Source organism: Ascaphus truei, chromosome 1 (genome assembly GCF_040206685.1).
Source record: "Ascaphus truei isolate aAscTru1 chromosome 1, aAscTru1.hap1, whole genome shotgun sequence".
In the NCBI taxonomy this organism is placed as follows: Eukaryota; Metazoa; Chordata; class Amphibia; order Anura; family Ascaphidae; genus Ascaphus; species Ascaphus truei.
The window spans coordinates 403295452-403318711 of NC_134483.1; the positions used below are offsets into that span (position 1 = coordinate 403295452).

Here is a 23260-nt window from a genome sequence, read left to right on the forward strand (position 1 = left end):
CTGTGCAACTGTCACGGTTGTTGCAGGGCTGGGGGAGCAGCAGGAGTGCTGGGTGCTCCAGATGTACAGTCAAACAGTAGCGCTGAGGTGGTGCCAGAAGTGTCCACCATCAAGCACTGAAATCAGTGAGGGTCCTGGACCAAAATATGGCATTACACTGAAAAGTGCAGACTTGCATGTTCATGTTATAAGGTGAACAACACACAGAACCCCAGCAAGCTCATTTTTGGAACCCCTGAACCCCTACAAAATGTGTCAAAAAGGAGAGCTAGAGAGTGTAGCAATTGTATACAACAAGCGACAGAGAAGCCCAATGCTACATCCAATATGACAAAAATACACAGTAATATATCCAATATGACAAAAATACACATTAATATATATATATATTATATATATATATATATATATATATTTTTTATATATTTTTATATATATATATATATATATATATATATATATATATATATGCAAATATAGCTGTATGCTCTCCATATTTGCTTTCCTGTGGAGGGTTTTTGTCACTTTTTTTACTCACCATAACTTAACTCAGTATATATATATATATATATATATATATATATATATATATATATATTCTCTTGAAAAAGGGTCATTTAGTTTAACCCTTTGGCCAAAGCATTGTAAGCCTGCGAGCCACGACAAGGCAGACCCCTGCTCGCAAGTCCTAACACTACCAGATAAAATACTAATATACCTCTATTAGGATTAAAATTCTCATTTACCTCTGTTAGGCCTCGACCAAGCTTCCCGCTGGCGTGCTGAGGCTCAGGGAAAGCGGGTGCTTTCCCTGGCCTTGCGGGTGCTTTCCCTGGCCTTGCGGGTGCTTTCCCTGCGCGCCGGCCGGGGGTGGGCCAGTGACGTCACGGAGCTGGTTCGCCCTCATTGGGCGAACCGCTCACGTGACCGGCCCTGCGCTCCGGCAAGCGGGGAAATTTTAAATTTCCCTAAGACCTACGCTTCCGCGCGCTTGCGGAAGCCTAGGCGAGCCCCTACTAAAGCCGCTCTAATTGCGGCTGTAGGGGCTCAGTGCTGAGCGGAAGCACGTCTCCGCCAGCAAGCAACAACCATGGACGAGGCCTTAGGAGGGAGAAAGACCAACATTGGATCTATAGCCAGTAGAATGAAAAAGACCTGCTGACGTGGGGAAGGGTGAGTTTAAAACCTGGGAAGGAGGAGCCACTAACCTCCGACAGCTGAAAATCCTAAAAAATAATAATCCTAATAGAGGTATATTAGTATTTTATCTGGTAGTGTTAGGACCTGCGAACTGGGTCTGCCTTGTCGTGGCTCGCAGGCTTACAATGCTTTGGTCAAAGGGTTAAACTAAATGACCCTTTTTCAAGAGAATATATAAGTATTTTACTGTGTATTTTTGTCATATTGGATGTCGCTTGTTGTATACATGTTTATAAGGTGTCAACATATTCTGCAGCACTGCTCAACGGGGATGAGGATCAGCAGCTTCAATCACAAAGTGCTGTTTCATATACTGAAGTAGAGGTTAGAGAGGGGAGAGTAGTAGCCCAGATTAGGTTTGTGTGGGTCAAAGTGCTGTTACAAAATACCCAGTCTTTTTGATTTGTTCTGTCCAGTCTTCATTACGAATGGTCACCAAAACATAGAATAATATCACTTTCTCCCAAAACAGTATACGCTCATCTCCTCAAATCCCTCTCCTGACTTCCCATCAAGTTTTGGTCAACTACAAAGTTCTCCACTCACCTGCTATGTATGAGCTTTGATCTCTCGCTATGCCCCTGATCGTCTCCTGCGTTTGCTCTACCGATGAGTGTCTGCTCTCCACCCCTTGGGCCTCGGCGTCACGCTCGTCTGCAGCAGGAGAGATTTCTCCTGCAGGCTGGGGAGGCGTGTCGGGGGCATGGCCGTGACGTCACAGAGCTGGTTTGCCCTCATTGAGCTAACCACCCAAGTGACCCGGCTGTTGCACGTCAAATTGAAGCGATGTTGTCGTCCACGCACTATACACATGCGCATTTGCGTTCTAGTGTTTGTTTTCGGCGCATGTGACGTCGCTCGCGCTGTCTCCTGCACTGTGAACGCAGCCTTAATCCATGCTGCCGCAGATCGCGCGATCACATTGATTTTAAAGCATTGATCGCGCCCATAGACAGCGTGGGCGAGAAATCAGTTGAAACTGATTTCTCGGTGCCACAGGCAGGTCACGTGAGCGTTTCGCCCAATGAGCTCCGTGACACGCCCGCCGCGGCGCGTCTAGCATAGACAAAAAACGCACTCGCTTCACGCGGGTGACGTCACGCAGGTGCACGCCTCCGCTCGGATGAAACCTTTATGGACCCAGCATTGGGGAGGTGTGTCGGACGCGTCACAAAGCTGGTTCGCCCTCATTGGGTGAACTGCTCATGTGACGCGGCTGCAGTTGAATAGACACTTTTTTTTTGTCTTTTCAAAACGCCATCGCGCTCTGTCGTGCACACTAGGAGCGGCCGCATAGGGATATGCCATTTGTGTTTGTCGCGCGTGAGCAATATCATCCTTATACCTTTACTGCTCTCCTTAAACCTTTTTCCCTCACTGCCCGTTACCTGTGGAACACCCTCACACTCGGTATACACCAAGCACCCTCTCCCCACCTTTAAGACAAACCTTAAAACTCACATCCTTAAATGAAGCATTTCATTAGCCTGCACTCATGGCTACTGTCCCACACACACAGTCACTCCTAACAACGATTGTGGCCAAGCACTGCCATCTACTGCACTTATTCCCTCACGTCTTGTCTCTCTGTAAGTCTCCCAACATACCACTAAGGCCGCGCTTATAGTCCCGGCGATGCGACGTCACGTCAAAACAAATGTATTTAATCCGTCGCGTGCACTTATAGTAGGAGCGACGGCTTGGTCGCGATCGCTGGAAGTCAATTCAATTTGATTTTTTTCAGCGACGTCAGCATCGCCGTAGCAAGGACTATAAGGCGGCCTATGGCTGAGGTCCCAGTGTCGGCACTGCATGCGCGCCTGCCAGGCTGGCGGCACGTGCAGCTAAGATCCCCAGTCTGCGGTGAGCTGCAGGGGAGGGGGGGGGGGCGGCGCGGATATGACATCACCTGGCAGGTTAGCCCTCATTGGCTGAACCGCCAGGTGGCGTGGCCAGCGCTCCGTCGCAAGTTGTGAGCACCGATTTCCTGTCTTAAGAGAAATCTGTTCGCACAACGCGGCGGGCAATTTAGGCAGCGGGCCTGGCCCCATTTGAGGAGCGGCTTTTGTCCCTGCAGCGCATGCCATAGCGGGCGCTGCAGCAGACAACGGGGACCTAGCCTTCAATTATATGGGTGGTGTGCATGCGCCACCGGAACAAAGTAATGTAGGCCAATGATGGCTCGTATAGTGAGCGCGACAGAGCGGCAACATCCAGAGGAGACAAATGAAATTGTTTTTGCAGCGCGACGGCCGCATCACCTGAGCGGTTCAGCCAATGAGGGCGAACCAGTCTGGTGACACGTCAGCCACACCTCCCGATCGCCTCCAGCCTCAGTGCATGTTTTGTGTGTGACGTCACGTGCTCGGTCACACGCACACCGCGACTATAATCACGGCCTTAGACTTTGTCCATAGTAGGGCAGCCCACGCTGACGCCAGCGTAAGCGAACGGGAGGCGGAGCTATGACGTCACGGGGTCAACAGGGGTCGAAGCGCCAACATCAACATCACGCTGCTTCACCCTGATTGGATGTTGGCAGCCACGTAACGTCCTCAGCGCGGTCTGAAAACATTTTCTCCTGTCGGATGAAAATCCTTACGCCTGCGGACGCTCGCGGAAGCCCCCTGTCAAGACATCCTCATTGAGGATGACGGGGCTCATCGTGGAGCGTCCGCACTGCTCAGCGCTGTCGGTCCTTCTATGGACGCAGCATTAGATTGTAAACTCTTTGGGGCAGGGATTTACTTTTCTATTGTCTGACTGTTGCGCTTATTGTATTATAATTTCCTGTTCCCTATTCTCTTTGTAAAGCCCTGAGAACACTGGGCGCTATATAAATAAAGATGCACACATGTAGTCAGGCGTCATCACTACAACTTCTATGGTAGAAAAGGGTGTTTTTTAGAAGTGGTTTTATAAGGCCCCACATGTAAAAGTAGGTATCTTCACAGGACTAGAATAATAAACAATGTGGACCAAAACACTTCTCGAAATATGCGCGGGGTGGGAGATAATCCGTTAAAATTACCAATTAAAGTTTCTGGGGTATCTACTGCTGTCAGACCACAGTTTCCTCCTCCGTTCACAAGTAGCTTTTTTATAGCATTTCCGAGGCGCTCTGCCTCCTAGGTATGCATATAAAGATAAATCACAATATATTGTGACTCTGTGTTGAAGAACACCTTCAAGAGTGGACGATTAGTTTATACCCTCACATATCATATGCGATCATTAAGCGTAGTATATCAATACAGGGGCTCTGGTAGCTTCCATGGGGTAGTCTTCCAAATCTGAACTCTTCAAAGGGCTCATGCAGTAGAAAAGTGACTGTATAAATGAAGCATCATCCACTCTTGAAGGTGTTCTTTGACAGTCCCAATATGTTATATATTTTATCTCTTTATATACATACCTGGGAGTCAATGTGTGCCTCGGAAATTCTAGATGAAAAAAATATTCACAGGGCTGTATCACAAAGGAAAGCACCACAGTACATAACATTTAAGTGCTTTAGGGTGCCAAATGTCTCCAATAGTGGTGAGGGGGGCTGTGTGTGATGGAAATGTGGGAGCAATACAAGTGTATTTTGGTGCATTGCTCTGTGTTTGGAGCAGAGTTGCGTGAAATAAAAAAAAACTGTTTTCTTACATTTGGTGTAGTCTAATAGCAAGGACGTTACTGTAACTTAAACTTGGTAAATGTTACATTGATAAGGTGACACAGGTGCACAATGTGATGCATTTCATTATAATCTCTAACTCCTCCCTAGAGCCCCAAATCACAAGCAAAGTTTTGGAAAGTGCTTGATACACTGGCAGCGTATGTTGGTGAAACATGAAATTGAGGATATTTGCGTTGATTATGCTCCAAATTTGTCTTGCTCCGAGTGGAGTGCAAGGGTGCGGTTCTTTTATAGGCCTAGATATCCACAAATGTATTCCTGTTGGAGCCCCTGATCGGCAGAATATCTAACATGGTAACCTTCAGATTTTCCCCTATTATCACCAGTCCTCCAGGGCTTTGGTGTGGCACAGTGAAACTTTCTTTTAAGCCAAGTTAATGTAAGTATATTTGGCACACGTTAATTTTTTTTTTTTTACAATTACTTTTTAAAAGCATCCTAAATGTTACCACCATACTCATGTGACTTTTCTAATGAAATATTATTCTCTGCTTTCTCTGGGAAAAGTTTAATAATGCTTTGATTCAGCACACACAGTTCTGACTGCATAAACCCTAAAACACACCAAAAACTATCGGCATCAGTTATAACTTCAAGGCCCTTATTCAATTAACTCCGAAGCAGTCGAAAGCTGCCATTGACATGAAGGGCTGTTTTTGGATGACCATCACGGTGCAATCGGCCACTTCACAGGTTATTGAAGTAGGGCCTCAATGCCTGACATAAAAGAAGCCATTGGATTTAAAATACTTCCTTTATATAGTTCCTTTTCAAAATGGCTTATTTGAGGCATTTAATAGGTTTTATAGTGAAGACTAGGTTGCTGCTGAGCCACAAATGAGTTGCACAGCATCACCATTCCTATGTGCTGCGAATTCTCGTCAATTCTTCCAGCATCTCACTCTATGTAAGAAGCGGCTCTCTAAGCCTGACTATTACAGCAGCCTTGAGGACTTCAATAGAAATATAAGGCCAAAGTAAAAAAAATCTGGTGTGACTCCTATAACCTCACCCACCAGCCCCCAAATCGCTGGCTGACGCACATGAGGCAAAAGAGATTAAAGTTACTGTGCTAAATTGATGCTTACAGGCACATTTCAAAATGCCTCTAAGCATCGACTTTCCGGCAAAAAGGTCCATGGTGACACTTTATAGATGGCTCCATCTGGACTCAATGTTGGGGAAGATAAGTAATAGACCTCCAAGATGCATTTATTGTATTTTTTATTTTTTTTTAACATCCACTCTGGTTTTCGGGCAGTCTGACATTTCACTCCTTGATTGCAGAGCTGTTTTATTTCTGTTTCTTTTCTGAATTAATTGAACCCTTTAGTACTTGCAGAATACATCTTGTCCTTTTAGCTCCAATGCTCAACAGGGTCTCTCCTTGCTTGGCTGCTTCCTGCAGATGTCATGGAACTAAAAGCCATCTCTAAGGAGCTCCTTACATGGAGTTAATTGGAGACATTGGTGACAACATTGTGACAACAAGACTTGAGGTAGCCTGCTTTATTTTACCTACTGATGATACAGAATATCAGAGTTTTCCTAGGATTCAATGGCAGTGATGGCGTGAAATATCACAGAATATTCCCCCCTTAGGCTGCGGTCCCAGTGCGTTCTACAGCGCACAAGCACCGCCCCCCAATCTATCTGGGCCCAGTACATGCGTCGGCGTGCATTTAGCAGCCGCGCTGTACTGCAAGTTTTCACACATACAAAAAAAATTGTATGTGGAACTTGCAACGGAGACATGGCCACGCCCCTTTCGGTGGTTCAGCCAATGAGGGTGAACCAGCCGCGTGAGGTCATGGCCACGCCACCACAAAACCCCTGCCACGCCCCCTCCCATCGCAAACTCTCCCTCTCTCCCAGGACCGCGATCTGCAGTGAAGCGCTGTGCACGCGCCGCCCCCTCACCAGGCGCAAGTGCTACAGAACGCACTGGGAGCGCAGCCTTAATGTCGTAGCAGCAACCCTTGTTACATCTGTATACCATAGGCATTAACAGCATGTGGTAGAGCTGCAATCTGCTTAACTAATTGTAAACGAGCCTTGCAAAAAGCCAGTGTGGTATGAGGGTAGTGTGCAAATGGAGGGATAATTTAAAAACATCTGATAATGGGGATGGGGAGGATTGTGGCAACATGTTGAAGCATTGTCTTTAAAAAAAATATATATATATATATATATATATATATATATATATATATATATATATATATATATATTCATAACACCCCCTCCTCCCCCCCCCCCCCCCCTCTCTACAGCTGAACCATGTTAAATTTTGCTCTGGGGATGCCATGCTTCCTGAGATACTTAAATCTGAACGAGATGCCGGTATCTCACCTCTGTTTATAGGTCCCCTGGCACGCATGCCAATAAGAAACCACAATGGGTGACATCCTCACTCTCCAGTTCTTCTCCTTGGGGACGTCAACTGCCAAATTGATGACCCATCTCTCCCTTGGGCTTCCCGCTTTCTCTCTCTAACCTCTTCTTTTGGCCTTCAACAGTGGACTGCAGCCAGCACCCATAAGGATGGCCACTACCTAGATCTGGTTTTCACTAAAAACTTTTCTCTCTTTCTCCATTTCCCCACTTTGTCTCTCTGACCATCAACTCATCTCATTAACCCCTTGTTTCTGCAGGGACCTGCACTCTATTAACCTACCAGATTTGATTCCACTTTACGCTCCACCCTCTCCTACCTCAGCTCTGCTCCAGACCCCGACAACCTGGTCAGGAACTGCAACTCTGCCTTATCATCCTCCTCTTGATCTACATGCCCCGCTTTCTCTCTGCCGTTCTCGTACTTTTAACCCCAGACCCTGGCTAAATTTCCACACGCATGCTGCGTTCCTGCACTTGTTCCTCTGGAGGAAATCTCACACTCTCTCAGACTTCCTTCACTACAAATTTATGCTATTCTGTTTCAACTCTGCCCTCTCTCAAGGTAAATAAACCTACTTTTCTTCACTAATCAACACGCACAAGTCTAACCCACTGCCGATTCTTCTCTGTCTTTAATTCCCTACTCAGGCCACCCTCTGCTGCCTGTCCTTCATCCATCTCACCTCAGGACTTTTCTGACTATTTCAAAGAAAAGGTGGAATCCATATGGTAGCACATCTCCCTCTGTATCCTAAACCTCTTCCTAACTCTCCTGCCTTCCTCGACTCTTTCCGCTGCCACAGAGGAGGATGTATTGCTGCTAATCTCTTCTCCCTCTACCACCTGCCTTCTTGACCCCATTCCCTTCCATCTCCTAAAACCTCTTGCTCCTACTATAATCTCTACGGACACACACATTTTTAACTCCTCCCTCTATTCTGGTATCTTTCCTTCCTCCTTTAAACATGCAACAGTATGTTTTCGCTTGCTCCATTTTCTTACCACCTATTCTCTCCTAGACACTCTATAATCTGGCTTCCACACTGCTTACTCCACTGAAACAGCCCTCACTAAAATAACTAATGACCTCCATGCTGCCAAAGACCGAGGTTATTACACTCTGATCATATTACTCAACCTCTCTGCAGCATTTGATACTGTGGACCACCCTCTTCTCCTTCGCATTCTCCATTCTCTTGGTATCCATAACAAAACTCTATCTTGGATCTCTTCTTACCTATCCCATCATACTTTCAGTGTCTCTTGCTAATACCTCCTCCTCTATTAATCTTTCTGTGTGTGTGTGGGGGGGGGGGGGGGCACAGGGCTCTGTCCTGGGACCTCTTCTCTTTACACACACACACACACACACACACACACACACACACACACACACACACACACACACACACACACACACACACTCTCTAGGTGACCTAATCACATCTCTTGGGTTCAAACATCACATCTGTGCTTATGGCACACAAATTTACTTACAAAAGACCACTGGTCTCCGAAGGACAAGAACAGAAAAAGGCCCCCGTAGTCTAGCACTGTACTCCATGTATTGATGAATGTATTAAAATGTAGCTTTTATTAGGTATTATAATAAAATTAAGTGATACACAAAACTAACACACAAAACAACACTTGTAATAATAATAGGTGATAGGAGTGGAACTAAATAAAAATATAATAATATAATATTATGTCACCCTAATTGTTAGGGTGTAGTGTCCATACAGAGACAATGAAATCCTGTTCTGTCCCTATAAGATGTAATATGCTAGTTTAGATACTTGAGTAATTCTCAACTCTTTGAATTGGCACATTCGTTTAGAAGACCCAAACCTGAAACAGGTCTTACTCACCAGACCATCTGTGTGGTTAGTTGGAGATCCTTTAACATAAAGGACATACTTGTCCATAGCCATTTTGAAAATCCTGAAAAAAACATGGCTAGCAAAACAGACATGTGGTAATCATAAATGCCGAGCTTGCCAATTTGGACAGGTGAATACAACATTCAGCAATTGGAATGACACGAAGGTTTATAAGATTAAACACTTCATAAATTGCCATACAGCAGGGGTAATCTACCAAGCCGTTTGCCCCTGTGGTAAAAAATATATAGGAAAAACCAAAAGGCAATTCAGAAGGCGAATCTTAGAGTGGGAACAATTAGGAATAAGGAAGGTGGCCAAGTATATAAATGGGACACACAATGTGGATTTTAGCCACCTTAGCTTCAAAGGTATAGATTATATACCAGAATCTATAAGAGGGGTTAATTGGGATTGAGAATTACTGAAACGGGTATCAAAGTGGATATACACCCTTGGTAGACTCTATCCGCACAAAGGTTTTGTTTTTTCACCCTTCATTTAGCACATACCCCTTATTTGGCCTTATCCTCTGCTTTCCAACATTTTTGTTCCCTCCCTCTGTTTCAGCTACTCTTCTATCGTAGCTTAGTAATATTCATGTACCCGGAGACCATCCAAGGAGATTAGAGATACTTATTTTCTCAATAACTATTAGACTTCTTTTAAGAAGTAGGTTCTGTTTACATGATATCTACCCGTACCTTTTTGTCCTGTTTGGTGATCTGCCCTGGCTGTTTTTACGTTTTGTACCCATGTCCTCATTTCATTGCAGTTATCTATCATCCACCCCCAGTCCGGTAATGTATTGACCAGATGGTTTTATTTAAGGAACATACCCATAGCAAGTAATCCTTTTAAAATTCAATTTGAGCATTTTGACAATTATGCATTTTCTGGTATGTGTATCTCTAATTATTGAATTCAGCCATCAAACATTATGACTAATGACTAACATCACAACCACTGATCGCTTTGCATTTTGCGCTGTCAGTGGGACTGAAGCGCACAACGCTTCTGCATTGCCTTGGCAACCATCCCCTACTTAAGGCAAGGCACTTGCCAAGAGGCAGGGCCACCTTGACGTGTCATTCTGTGACAGGAAACGTGCGTCGGCGCATTATGGTGGTGCACGCTGATGATGGAAGCACTGTGTTCCTAAGCACAATTGTATGGCGTTGATCTATACCTCCTTGATAACAGTGAAACAAAGTATGCAGTATATATTTATGAGCAGCATGGCAATTGACCCTGGTAATTCCGAGTGATATTTGAGCCAGAGCATATATACATGTGTAGACGCTATCCTGACGCCACAGTTTTATTACTTCTGTGGTGTCTCCAATGAAGATCATACATAACTGTAGATGCTATCCTGGCGCTGCAGTATTATTCCATTTAGGGTTCTCGTGTGTGTGTGTGTGTGTGTGTCAACAAGAAACCTCCACCGTATTGCATATAGCAAATAAAAGATTTGTTGTGAGCACATTCACATGTCTTAGGCAGGTCTGCAACCCTGCTTTTCACCATTACCACCCAGCATACCGTGCATCCACTGCAGCAAGGGATTCTGGGAAATGACATGCAAATGAGCACACAATGTGTCACCTTTTGTCTGAAAAACTATTGTTACATGGAACCCATATAAGCTAATGCTTGATGTTAACACAGCTTTAAAGCACAGCATGGGAATCAGATGTTGGCCTTTTTCACCCGCTATAACTTAAAACGTGATGGTAAACCCTACATTCTTGAAAATGCAAAGCCAGCAGTACAACCAACTTTACACTGATGATACCCATTCAGGCTGAAACATGTCTGTGAATGGTTTCTCTGGTTTGCATCTGATTCCCAAGCTGTCACACTTGCTGATGATCAATTAATCAAGGGCATTTGATTAGCAGCACCTGTCTGCTACTTAGCATCTTAATTCCTGTTGAAGCAATAAGGATGTACAGTACTTGGTTTTCCACACATGGCTTCTCCATTTTGGCTTAATTTTTGTTAAATAAATCATGACACGGTGTAATATGTCATGTGTTGTTGTTCATTTGAGGTTGTATTTACCTAATTTTAAGACCTGCTAAGGAATTGTTATTATGTCCTGATATGTAAAACCATGTAATTCAAAGAAGGTGTACTTTCTTTTTCACACAACTGTGTGTATGTATATATATCATTATTACTATATACTCACTATCCTGGCGCTACATTATCGCTAGTTTTATGTAGGCGCTATCCGGGCACTGCAGTGCAATTTCATTTAAAGTATTTCTCTAATTGATACAATCGGCAGCGTGTGAGTGAGGTATGTAACCACTAACACTTGTTACACAGTATCCACAGTTGTGGCTCTTAACTCATCCAGCCACTGTGTGCGTGCTCTCTGCATAGCCACACAGTGTTACTTTGTTTCTTTGTCGTCGGATACTACGCCTATCGAATTAACGTACAATTATGTGCTGTGCCACGTTATCTGGTACTTACTTTTCATAATAGGCACCATTATTAGCCAGAGAAGTTACGATAATACATGAAAGTACCTACAGACCGCCACAAACAACTTATTAGTTGTACTTTTACAGTATTATTTAGAACTGGGGCTTTGTAGATTATATCAAACCCCATACTGTAGCGTTGTCATTATATAAGTCATTAGAGAACTACTGTACAGTACACACTATTACTAGACTTGCTGTGTTTTTTCTGAACACGGCATTACAATCAGTGTTAAAAGTATGTTAATCAGCCCTAGTGGTATTTAACCAATGGGTTAACAAGACGATATATTAGGTACTTGTATTTGAACCAGTTGCCAATACTAAACACTGAGAGCTGCACAATACCGTATTGTGTTCCATTATGATCCAATCATTTATTGTGATAATATTATAAACACTATATGATTCCATATCATTTTACCATAACAATCAATTGGGAAAGGGTGTGCACCACTATAAGCTATTAAAGCAATTCAGAATTTTAATATAGGCCAGGAGTTAACTATCAGTCATTTGTTAAATAAGTGTCCATTCAGCCTCTTCTCTGAGAGAGGTGCATTAAGGAGCCACTAACATCAGTAGTACCTCCATCTACAATTAATACAGTTCCTACATATGGAACATTGTTATCCCTCTATGCTGTCACAGGAGCATCTGTATTCTAACATGCTCCGTGTATGTGCTATGATACTAAGTACAATTCAAAGAGTTGAGAATTTCTTGAGTATCTAAACTAGCATATTACATCTTCTAGGGACAGAACAGGGTTTCATTCTCTCTGTATGGACACTTAGGGTGACATAATATTATATTAGTGTTTGATTTGGTTGCACTCTTTTCACCTATTATTACTAGTGTTGTTTTGTGTTGGTTTTGTGTATCACTTAATTTTATTATTATACCTAATAAGTTACATTTTAATACATTCATCAATACATGGAGTAGAGTGCTAGACTACAGGTGCCTTTTTCTGTTCTTGTCCTTCAGAGACCAGTGGTCTTTTGTATTCAATAGCCCCAGGCACCTCTCAATGACTTAATAGACTGTAGCAAGAGCCATCTCCATTTCCCCCCCAGCTTTTTTTTAACACAAAATTAACTTTTCAACCCCTGACCTTACACCTGCTGTACAGACCAAAATTTCGGAATGTCTCTCCGCGATATCATCCTGGATGACCATTTGCCGACTTAAACCTTAACATGTCAAAAACGGAGCTCCTCATACTTCCTCCCAAACCTGGCCCTACAACCTTCTTCCACATTACTGTTGGAAGTACTATTATTCACCCAGTAGCACAAGCTCATCCGGCCTTCCAGCCTCTCACCTGTCACCCCTACAATCTATCCTAAACGCTGCTGCCAAAATCAGTCTACTCTTTCCCTAAATCTGTCTCGGCGTTTCCCCTGCTGAAATCGCTCTCCTGGCTTCCTATCAAATCCCGTATCACACACTCAATTCTCCTCCTCACTTTTAAAGCTTTACACTCTTCTGCTCCTCCTTAGGCCGTGTCCAGGCTGAGAGCTGGCTCGCAAGTGCGCAATCAAAACAATAAAAGTAAATGGTAGCGTCCATGCTGCACTTGAGCGTGCAGAGGTGCGATGCTTGCACAGACAAATATTTTTGTATTTGTCGAGCTTGCCCTGGTCACGTGCGCTGTTCATCCAATGAGGGCGAACCGCTCGCGTGACATCACGGGCATGCCCCCCCCCGGCACGTGCGCAACTAGCTGGCCAGGAATCGCCCAATCAACATGACCTAACTTCAGTGCTCGAGCACCAGCGTGCTCGCTTCTACCCTGGACGAGGCCTTACATCTCAGCCCTAATTCTCGCTATGCACCATCTCGACTCTTGCGTTCTGCTCAAGGATGTCTTCTCTCTACCCCTTTTGTATCTAAAGCCCTCTCCCGCCTTAAACCTTTCTCACACTGCCCCACACCTCTGGAATGCCCTTCCCCTCAATATCCGACTGGCACCCTCTCTATCCACCTTTAAGACCCACCTTAAAACACACCTGTTTAACGAAGCATATGAGTAGCACCGTGGCTGATACTTTACACCTCATACATAAACCTTGGCGCCTTGCAGATGAATTTACCAGAACGCCCTCCTTCTGCCTCTGTACGTTCTTTCTACCTACCAATTAGATTGTAAGCTCTTTGGAACAGGGACTAATTTTCCTAAATGTTACTTTTATGTCTTAAGCACTTCTTCCCATTATCTGTTATTTGTATTATTTCTTATTTATATGATTGTCACGTGTGTTACTGCTGTGAAGCGCTATGTACATTAATGGTGCTATATAAATAAAGACATGCATACATACATAACCTTTTAAACAGACATTTTCTGTGCCCAGTTGGAGCTGCTATCTGCAGCCCCTTCAGATGCAAGTATCCTGTGAAGCTGAAATCAATGTGGTTCCGTTCTGGAGACGCCCTGCTTCCCACCTAATCAAATTGTAAAAAAAACAAGATGTAAAACCAATGTAGGGGTGGGATTCAGCAAGCTGTGACATAGGGTCACACCGGTGATCAGTGTTGGCTGTCATTCATGTCAATGACTGGCAATGCTGGATCGGGGTGCGAGTATCACGCATTGCGGTTTAGTGAATACCAGCCTACATCTTTAAAGAAGATGCTTGTTTATATAGGGCTGGGTAGGCCTCTGCGGCACTTATGGACTTGTTTGTTAAATAAAAGTTAATTGGTGTCAAGTGGCTTTTGCTTTCCACTGAGCACTGCTCTAATAATGCATGGCTTTAGGATGTCTCTCACGTTTTGCCCTCTGCATTACAGATCTCCTCTCTCCTGTGTTTCCTACACAAGTGTTGGCTTAATCAAAAGACCGACGGCATGCATTTCTTTTCCATAGAGCTACAGTTGCTCTTTAAATGGTGATGTTTCTTCTTTTGTGAACTGCTTGTGCTTTGTCCTGACCAGGAAAATCTGAAAACTAGTCTTGTTAGTGGATACTTTATTGGGTACTGCTGCAGCAATCACTGTAGTTTAGTGTCTGCATTTAACTTTTTAAATGTAAATGCTTAGAAGTAATAACTCAAACAAGCTTTATAGTTGGTAATGCATGTCGAGGTTATTAATATTTTTAATTGTTGCTACTTTAAGTTTACTAAGAAAACAAATTAGTTGTAGTTTTTTTTTTTTTTTTTTTTTTTTTTTTTACGATTACTGATTACAAGGATTATGTGTTTATTTATAGATAATAACTTGTATAATCCCAGATTATGCACCTTGTGTAACAGAATGTTTATCATCCTCTTAGTTATTAGTCCAAATCTTTTATTTACAGACTAATGCTTCCAAACAAACCTCTATAAGATCTGGTTCTTCACTTGTCATGAGTTGCCAAACTCTGCACCAATTTTTGCTTTCACTGTAAATATTTGCGATTTGCTATTTTCCGCAGTCTTTCACTGGCGTTTTTTTTAAACATAGTTTGTGTGTTTGTGCGTCTGTGTGTATACGCATGCACGTGTTTATAAAAATATTGGTTCATATTACACATTGGACTAAATTAATTTGTGGACAGGGCGTGCAATTAAACATCTATTATAAATACAATCCTGAGCTCTTCATAAGAGCAAAGCAGTAACATACATATTTTCCTGCATTTGCTTCTGTATGTATTCCCTGCTGATATATATTTTTCCTGGATGAATACCTGCAGCACTTCAAACTTTTTTACCAGATGATATGTTTTACACTCCGCATTGTGAAGCCACAGGGCTTGTCTAAGCTTTCTGAGCTTCAATGAGGTCTCAGTAGATCCCAGAGGAACAAGTGATGTGTTGAATTTCATTACACTTTTTTTTGTTTATTTTGCTTTCATATTCTTTATCTTACAAACTGTGTGCAGTTGCTCTGAAGGCTGGTAAACATGCAAGTACCATTTGAGGTTTCCGTTTTTCTTCCCAAGTGTAGGTTTACTTGAGGCACCAATAAGCTTTAATCACTATGAAAAATAAATCTTTAATTTCTTTGTTTACCGTTGTGAACAACTTCCTTGCTACTATTTTTAGCAATGTTGTATTCTGGAGATGCCACCTGCAGAGAATGTAGTTTCCAGGGACGTTTGCTCACGTTAAGAGATATCACAGGTTACCAAGGTAACAGCTGATCCATAAAATGAAAGCCGGTGTGGAAATATCCAGGGGGCCTACAATATTTTTCTCGCTCTAGTCTTGGAATAAAAATACTCCCCCAAAATTAGTGTCCTTCGTTCAAAAAAGTTAGTGCAACCTCTGCTATAACAAAAGGATATAATCATCACAGCCATTCTTGGCTATCAAAGAGCGATGTCAATGTGTAGTGTGTTCATTGTTCATGTTTTCTTTTATTTTTTTTAATGAAGTGAAACAAATCAGAAACTACACGAATTGCCGGTCTCTCTTTTATTAATTGGTTTCCTTTTTCTGCAAACCATGGTTTACATGCTGGTTTTGTTTGCAGGATGTGCAGAAGCATTCTGTCCACACGCTTGTGTTCAGGTCTTTGAAAAGGACACACGACATGTTTGTGGCGGACAATTCCACGCCAGTCCAATTAGATGAAGAAAGGTAAGAAATCTTCAGCTGGGTTTTTATCACCCTTTAATGCTCGAGGGGTTCAGCAACTCATTGCATGATAATACCTAGCAGGCCTCAATCCCTTCCTAATCAGGTTGCCCCCCCCCCATTTTGTTTGAGCCTGCAAATTCAGGTGGCTGTCAGCAGTCAGGAAGAGTATAATGGGACACACAAGTATTGGTAAAATTAAAAGCACACTTTTATTGAAATATTAACATTTTGATTTACATTTACAGCTTCATCGGTTAACCGAATCAAGGTGTAATTGTACACCGACATATCAATATTTAAATGAAGTGCGTTTTTATTATTGCCTAGACTGGTGTGCCCCATGATACTTCATTAGTTTGCAGAAGCAGCTGCTTTTTGTGAGCATCCAGCAATTTGTATGGAAAACCAGGTTCCTATAATATTGCAGTAGGTGTGCGTTCTTGTTTTTCAATATGTGATAAGCAGTCGGACACATACAATGCTAGATCCCGACTAGAGGAGTAGCAATGAATTCCAGCCTGTCTCCAGTGCTGATGTCGTGTAAAGACTTCCGGAAACAGTACGGGGTGAATTTAATTACTCATCTCTTGCTGTCCACTGTGGTTTGTTTTTTACACACTGTCAATAATGCAGAGAAGTAAACAGGTTGACATTGTTTTGCCTGCTGCTTAGTTTAGGGGACAAAAGAACATCATTATTAGTTATCCTTATGAATTAGTTAAGTCAGACTTGTGTACACAGAGTAAAGGAATCCTTTTTTATTTATTTATTTTTCTTGGGTGAAAATCAATATTCTGTGTTGTGCTCTTTTTTTAGTATCATAAAATGTGTTCTTTTTGTAGTGCTTTACATTTTAAGGTAAGCCCCCATTTGATGAACCCAATAATATTTATTACATTGTCTTATTTGGTTATGCCCTTGGTGGAAAAAAGAATTATTTTACAGCTTTTTGAATCATTGTAAAACATTTTGCATGTGAGACACCGCCGCGCCCTTTTCCAGAGAGCGCTAGCGGTTTCGGCATGCAGTATATATCGCGATGAAGCACTGTGTGTTTATTATGTTTGGGGTCTCTTTTTTGAGCGTAAATTTGATGTAATTGTATTTAAAAATTGTATGTGCAGTGATAATATACAATGAAAGGGGGTATCGATTGGTTCCTATGAGAAGTACCCTGGGTAGTTTTGCTGCCCCATATCCAATTTGAGGTCGTGCTTTCAGTAACATTTCTGTGCAGTACTGGTTTCCTCACGCTGCAGGGGAACCTTTCTTTGGCATGGAGGTTGGGTAACATCCATAGTAAATGTTCTGTTTGTCTCTCAGTAGTAGTATTGTAAGTGAAGAACTAACTTTTGACTTGTTACACTGCATGATAACTTGTGTCTTTCATGTTGTGTTGGCATAAAACTTGTTAGCCCTGGGTTTATCCTCTCTCCCTTCAATTGTTAGCCACCGACTAAAGATGTCTGTAAAATTACGCACGGAGTATGGTCCTGTTCTGCATATGCCTATTCTGAAGGAAAACCGTGAGAGACATCACAGCATGGGCGACGGATATGAACAATATGGCACTCGGCAAGGTTTGTTACCCATCTGTATGCGTCTATCCTTAGTTACCACACACAGAGACCATGGAACTTCCTGAGCGCCTGCCCATTGGGTTTATGGAAGATGAGGTTCTGATAGCTTTCATCCCTGATAACATTGTTGGCAGCTGTACCTCTAAACCCTCACTGACTGTCAGACTGGAATGGGTGATGTAGTGCAATCTACTCAACTATGTATTTGTATGGCTGCATGGGCCTGTCTGCACAACACTTCCCTGCATCGAACTGCTGCTTCTGCAGCACTTAAGTCCCATAGCAAAACCGTTCTCTTACTTTCAGAACCATGAACGAGGGAAGATTTGTTATAAATTGCTTTGTAACCTGGAGTTTCCTATGCAATGTTAATAATTCATTAGACATTGAATTACAGTACATTGCTAAATTAAAAACAAAAAGAAAACCAGCGCCTTACAAGTCCAAATAATGAGATCCTGAAAGTCCAGTAAGTGTAGAAAAGTGTCCAAATACAAAAACCCTTCTGATCCTTTGCTACCAGATGGTCAGATGTGGTTTCCGCCGTGCGTTCCGTGATATGTGAAGAAAACACAGAGAAATATAGTGCAATATTGCCAACAAATAATTATGGCTGACACTGACTAGGAACATATAACAAAGACTAACATTAATTACTAAACACTACATCACATTAAGACAAAACAAGGTTGAAAGTATAAAAAGCTAATTTGATATATAAGTAAAACAACATAAAAATTGTTAATGTGCGGATGACTGAGAGACCGCCGGTCCGGTAGGTTAAAACCGGAACCCTACTCACAGGATAGTGGAAGTATGCAGGCAATGGATAACGGCCGCAGAAAGGTAGGTACTCAATCCTCCTCCGGTCACACTGGAGCGTTCTTAGAAGTACTCCTGCGTTACCCCGTGTCCCTGGGGCGGATACTCCGTCACTGGGGGGCGGACCTTGAGGTGGAAGACTCTTCTCGTTTCCGATCCACGTCTGTCGTGCTACTCTCGTCACTCCGTCAGATTAAGCTCTGAACTTTACCCCACGCGTTTCCGCTGAAGAAGTGTGCGCATGCGCACGAAACGCGTAGGGTAAAGTTCAGAGCTTAATCTGACGGAGTGACGAGAGCAGCGCGACAGACGTGGATCGGAAACGAGAAGAGTCTTCCACCTCAAGGTCCGCCCCCCCAGTGACGGAGTATCCGCCCCAGGGACGAGGGGTAACGCAGGAGTACTTCTAAGAACGCTCCAGTGTGACCGGAGGAGGATTGAGTACCTAGCTCTCTGCGGCCTTTATCCATTGCCTGCATACTTCCACTATCCTGTGAGTAGGGTTCCGGTTTTAACCTACCGGACCGGCGGTCTCTCAGTCATCCGCACATTAACAATTTTATGTTGTTTTACTTATATAATAAATTAGCTTTTTATACTTTCAGCCTTGTTTTGTCTTAATGTGATGTAGTGTTCTGTTTTGTATGTAATGTTAGTCTTTGTTATATGTTCCTAGTCAGTGTCGGCCATAATTATTTGTTGGCAATATTGCACTATATTTCTCTCTGTGTTTTCTTCACATATCACGGAACGCACGGCGGAAACCATATCTGACCATCTGGTAGCAAAGGATCAGAAGGGTTTTTGTATTTGGACACTTCTACACTTACTGGACTTCCAGGATCTCATTATTTGGACTTGTAAGGCGCCGGTTTTCTTTTTGTTTTTACTGTTTTCTCTGATTTGTACTAATCAGTGTTTTACCAGGCAGCCTAGCCCGCCACTAGGGGGTACTCCTATAGAGGTCGCATCACCAGTTCTTTTAGCGCTAATTATACACCACCTCCTTTTTTTCACATTGCGAAATTAAATACATGAATTTAATGCCTTCTCAATTTAACAATTTTATATCTAACAAGCTACTAAGAATACCTATTGGTTACTGAGCGTAAATCTCTTGTCTTTTTAATAGGACTTGATTCTGAATATATGGTAACTGGAACACACCCGTACCCATCAGGCCCAGGTATGTGTGAAAACTCCTACTTTTTATTTTTGATGTGGTGTGAAATGTAAAATGTATAACTACATATGCATAGCATATAAGGGCAGGATTTTCTTCCCCTGTTTTATTGCAGCTTCTGTATCAATTAAGGTTCTGAAAGAATCTTTTATGTTGGACTTTTGTCCAGAAGGCTGGTTCTTCAGCTAACTGTAACATCGTAACATGGAGAATTTGTGCACCACTGGTTGATGGAACAGAACTTTAAGAAAATTGAACTTTCTTGTAAACCCCTCTAGCTGCTTCTGTTTCCTAAAGGAGCCATCAAAGTTGCCGATTTATTTTGCAAATTGTTTTATTTTTTTTATATAGGATTGAAGCAGGGGATCTCCGGAGCTGAACCCCATTAATTTCAGCTCCAGGGAACCCCTGCTTCCGGAGATACTTGGGTCCTGGAAGCCCCTCAGGCTGACAAATCTTGGCTTTAAGCTTTAAAGCTCCTGCGTCACATGGACCAATTGGAAGCCGCACTGATGTCACAGCTTCCTATTGGCCTGCAGCGCGCGGGACCTTTAAACAGGGGATATATTGTGAACCCTGATAGCCGAGGAGAGCTGTTACCGGCACCCATTTTGAAGGGAAGTATCTTTGGTTGCTGGACCCCCTGCATCAATCCTATAAAGAAAATGTGCAGGCTTGGATTGCATCTTTAATGTAGATCAATATAAATAAGTTGTCCTTGGCATTTGCCTTGTATGCGAGGAGAAGGTTCCCTGTGCCGGGTGACATGATGCCCCCACTAGTAATGCAAATACAATACCTCTGATTCGTCGAACACTGTTCTTCCATATCTCTCTTTTTCCCTTTTTGTCCTCAGACTGCTACAGTAATTTCCTCTGTCCCTCTCCCTATGCAATGCTTGTAATGGGCACTTGATTTCTAAATTACTTCTGGATATTTTGGATATAATGACCATTCACAGGAAAGATGAGATCTAAAAAGTATGTTTGCTAAACCAAAAATTGGTTCGGCAAACTTCTACAGTGCTAGCAAGTTCCAAGTGCCCTGCACAGCTCTATTCTTATGCATAATCAATATCTGTCTTTGCCATTTATTAGGTGTGGCATTGACAGCCGATACTCAGGTCCAGAGAATGCCAAGTGAATCAGCGGCACAGTCCTTGGCTTTGGCACTTCCACCTTCACAGTCTAGGTAACATTTAGGATTTAGCACTGTTTCACATTACATTAGTGCAGACACGCTCACTTCTCTGAAGTGACATTGTAACAGATTGGGGAGAAAAGCTTGCAGATCTATTAAAAGGGACCACCCTACTATAGCTTGCACAGCAATATGTGGGGCATCTTCTACACTCCTGTTTCTAAATGACTCTGAAATACAATGGAAGAATGATGCAGTATTCTGTACACTGCTATCAGCATTTGGCTGTTGCAGTGATTAATGGAGCGTATTATCGTTTTTGTAAAGCGCCAACATATTCAGTCCGGTACAATGGGGGTTACAGAGATTTCTTCATTTCATAAACCGTTGCATACAAATAAGGACAAACAAGCTCAAACGAATACAGAAGGTAACGAGGGCCCTACTACTTACAATTTATGCGCTTGGGGTTATTCATTGAACTGTGATAGTGCCCCAGTTGGCTGTTTAATGACCCCCATCTCCCTATATGACCGAAGTCTGTGATCTAGCCCTCGTCTTTCAGCTACTTCATAGTTGCTGACTTTTTTGGAGCTTGGTTGTGAACTAGCATTCTTTTTGAAAGCTGGTTAGCCACAGTTCAGACTCCCTCCTCCAAATCAGCTAGTTTAATATCATAGTTGTAGAAGGTGTCATTGCCTGGCGTACAGATGTATCAGGCTTCATTGTTCCCTTTGGGAGGGAGATGGTGGAATAATGATATTCTGCACCAACACGGCCATGTTATCTGGGGGAATAATGAAGCCTTTTACATCAGTAGATTTAGCATTCTCTGTCATATTCTTTCTCTAAACAGATTAGATGCTCGCCGTACTGCGGCTGGTGTGGGGGATATTTATAGACACGCTGGGCTTCCTGAACGGTCACAGGCGCCGGGTCTATCGCTGGTAAGTTTAACAAGAAATGTGCAGAAAATGTAAACATTATTGGTTTGCTACTTATCTATAAATCTGAACAATATGACGCTAGCCCATGCAGCACTGAAGAGGCAAAGAAACACCCTGTGGGTCAGTTGGCGCCTTGATAGCTAATAAGACTTGCTAAGTACTTGCGCACTCTGGGATTCCCACTTGTAACGTCATTTTTTTTCAACCACAAGGTAGTAGTTGTTGTGATCTTTAAATGAGATATATATATATATATATATATATATATATATATATATCAAATGTAAATATTACTGTATGCTCATCTGCATGTCTTAGGCAGGTCTGCAACCCCACCTTTCCCCATTATCACCCAGCACACAGCACTTCCACTGCAGCAAGGGATTCTGGGAAATGACATGCAAATGAGCACACAGTGCCACTTTTTGCTTCAAAAACCATTTTATACATTGTTCCCTATAGGCTTAAGCTTGCTGCATGGTCACAGCTTTGAGCACAGCCAGGGTTAAGGAGCATAGCCAGAAAACCCACCCACAGACAGCTGTTTCGACCTTAATGGGTCTCATCAGTGTGGGGTTGGTTAACTGGCTATGCAATGAAGCAATGAGGATGGGGTTTACCATGCTTAGTTAAGTTATGGTTATATATATTAAACAAATTGTGGGCTAATTTTTCTTTGCTAGATTTATGCCACTTGGAGATGTAGACAAGTTCTAAACATAAAATGTGAAGTATTCATTGTAAACGTGGTTCAATGTTTTCTAGTCTGCCATGGAGTCTGGAGGTACGAAAAACTCGACGTTAATGGCCAAGAAAGCTCCGACCATGCCCAAACCACAGTGGCATCCGCCCTGGAAGTTATACAGGGTAAGTTTTACCCTCTGTCCTCAGAGACCGCATTCTATATACAGTAGTGAAAGCCTTAAATATTGTTACAAAACACCAGTGACTATTGATTTTAGAGAAATGTAGATTTCTTGTGTTCTAGAGCAGGGGTGCGCAAACTAGGGGGGGGGGGCGTGTTATTTTCTAAGGGGGGATGCAGCGCTTACAGAGGCTCTGCATTCTTCCCAATAACATTTAACTGTAAGTTCCCTTTTCTTCCCTTTTCTTCCCTTTTCCTCCCTTTTCTTCCCCTTTCTTCCCTTTTCTTCCCCTTTCTTCCCCATTCTTCCCTTCCCCTTTCTTCCCTTCCCTTCCCCTTTCTTCCCTTCCCTTCCCCTTTCTTCCCTTCCCCTTTCTTCCCTTCCCTTCCCCTTTCTTCCCTTCCCTTCCCCTTTCTTCCCTTCCCTTCCCCTTTCTTCCCTTCCCTTCCCCTTTCTTCCCTTCCCTTCCCCTTTCTTCCCTT

At 42.9% G+C, this 23260-nt stretch overlaps 1 protein-coding gene across 2 annotated transcripts in view; it reads left to right on the forward strand.

The window, feature by feature from the left end:
- Nucleotides 1–23260, forward strand: part of PLRG1 (pleiotropic regulator 1) — a 39145-nt gene that overhangs the window by 281 nt on the left and 15604 nt on the right. Inside the window, exons 1-7 of one of the 2 annotated variants that reach the window (XM_075613007.1) lie at nucleotides 8–192; nucleotides 16134–16240; nucleotides 17690–17820; nucleotides 19775–19828; nucleotides 20923–21016; nucleotides 21822–21912; nucleotides 22678–22779. In XM_075613007.1, the coding sequence (XP_075469122.1) occupies nucleotides 16194–16240; nucleotides 17690–17820; nucleotides 19775–19828; nucleotides 20923–21016; nucleotides 21822–21912; nucleotides 22678–22779 (519 nt within the window). In that variant the 5' untranslated portion in view covers nucleotides 8–192; nucleotides 16134–16193. Of the gene's footprint in view, nucleotides 1–7; nucleotides 193–16133; nucleotides 16241–17689; nucleotides 17821–19774; nucleotides 19829–20922; nucleotides 21017–21821; nucleotides 21913–22677; nucleotides 22780–23260 lie in introns of those variants that run through there. The other variant, XM_075612998.1, reaches the window with a different exon arrangement.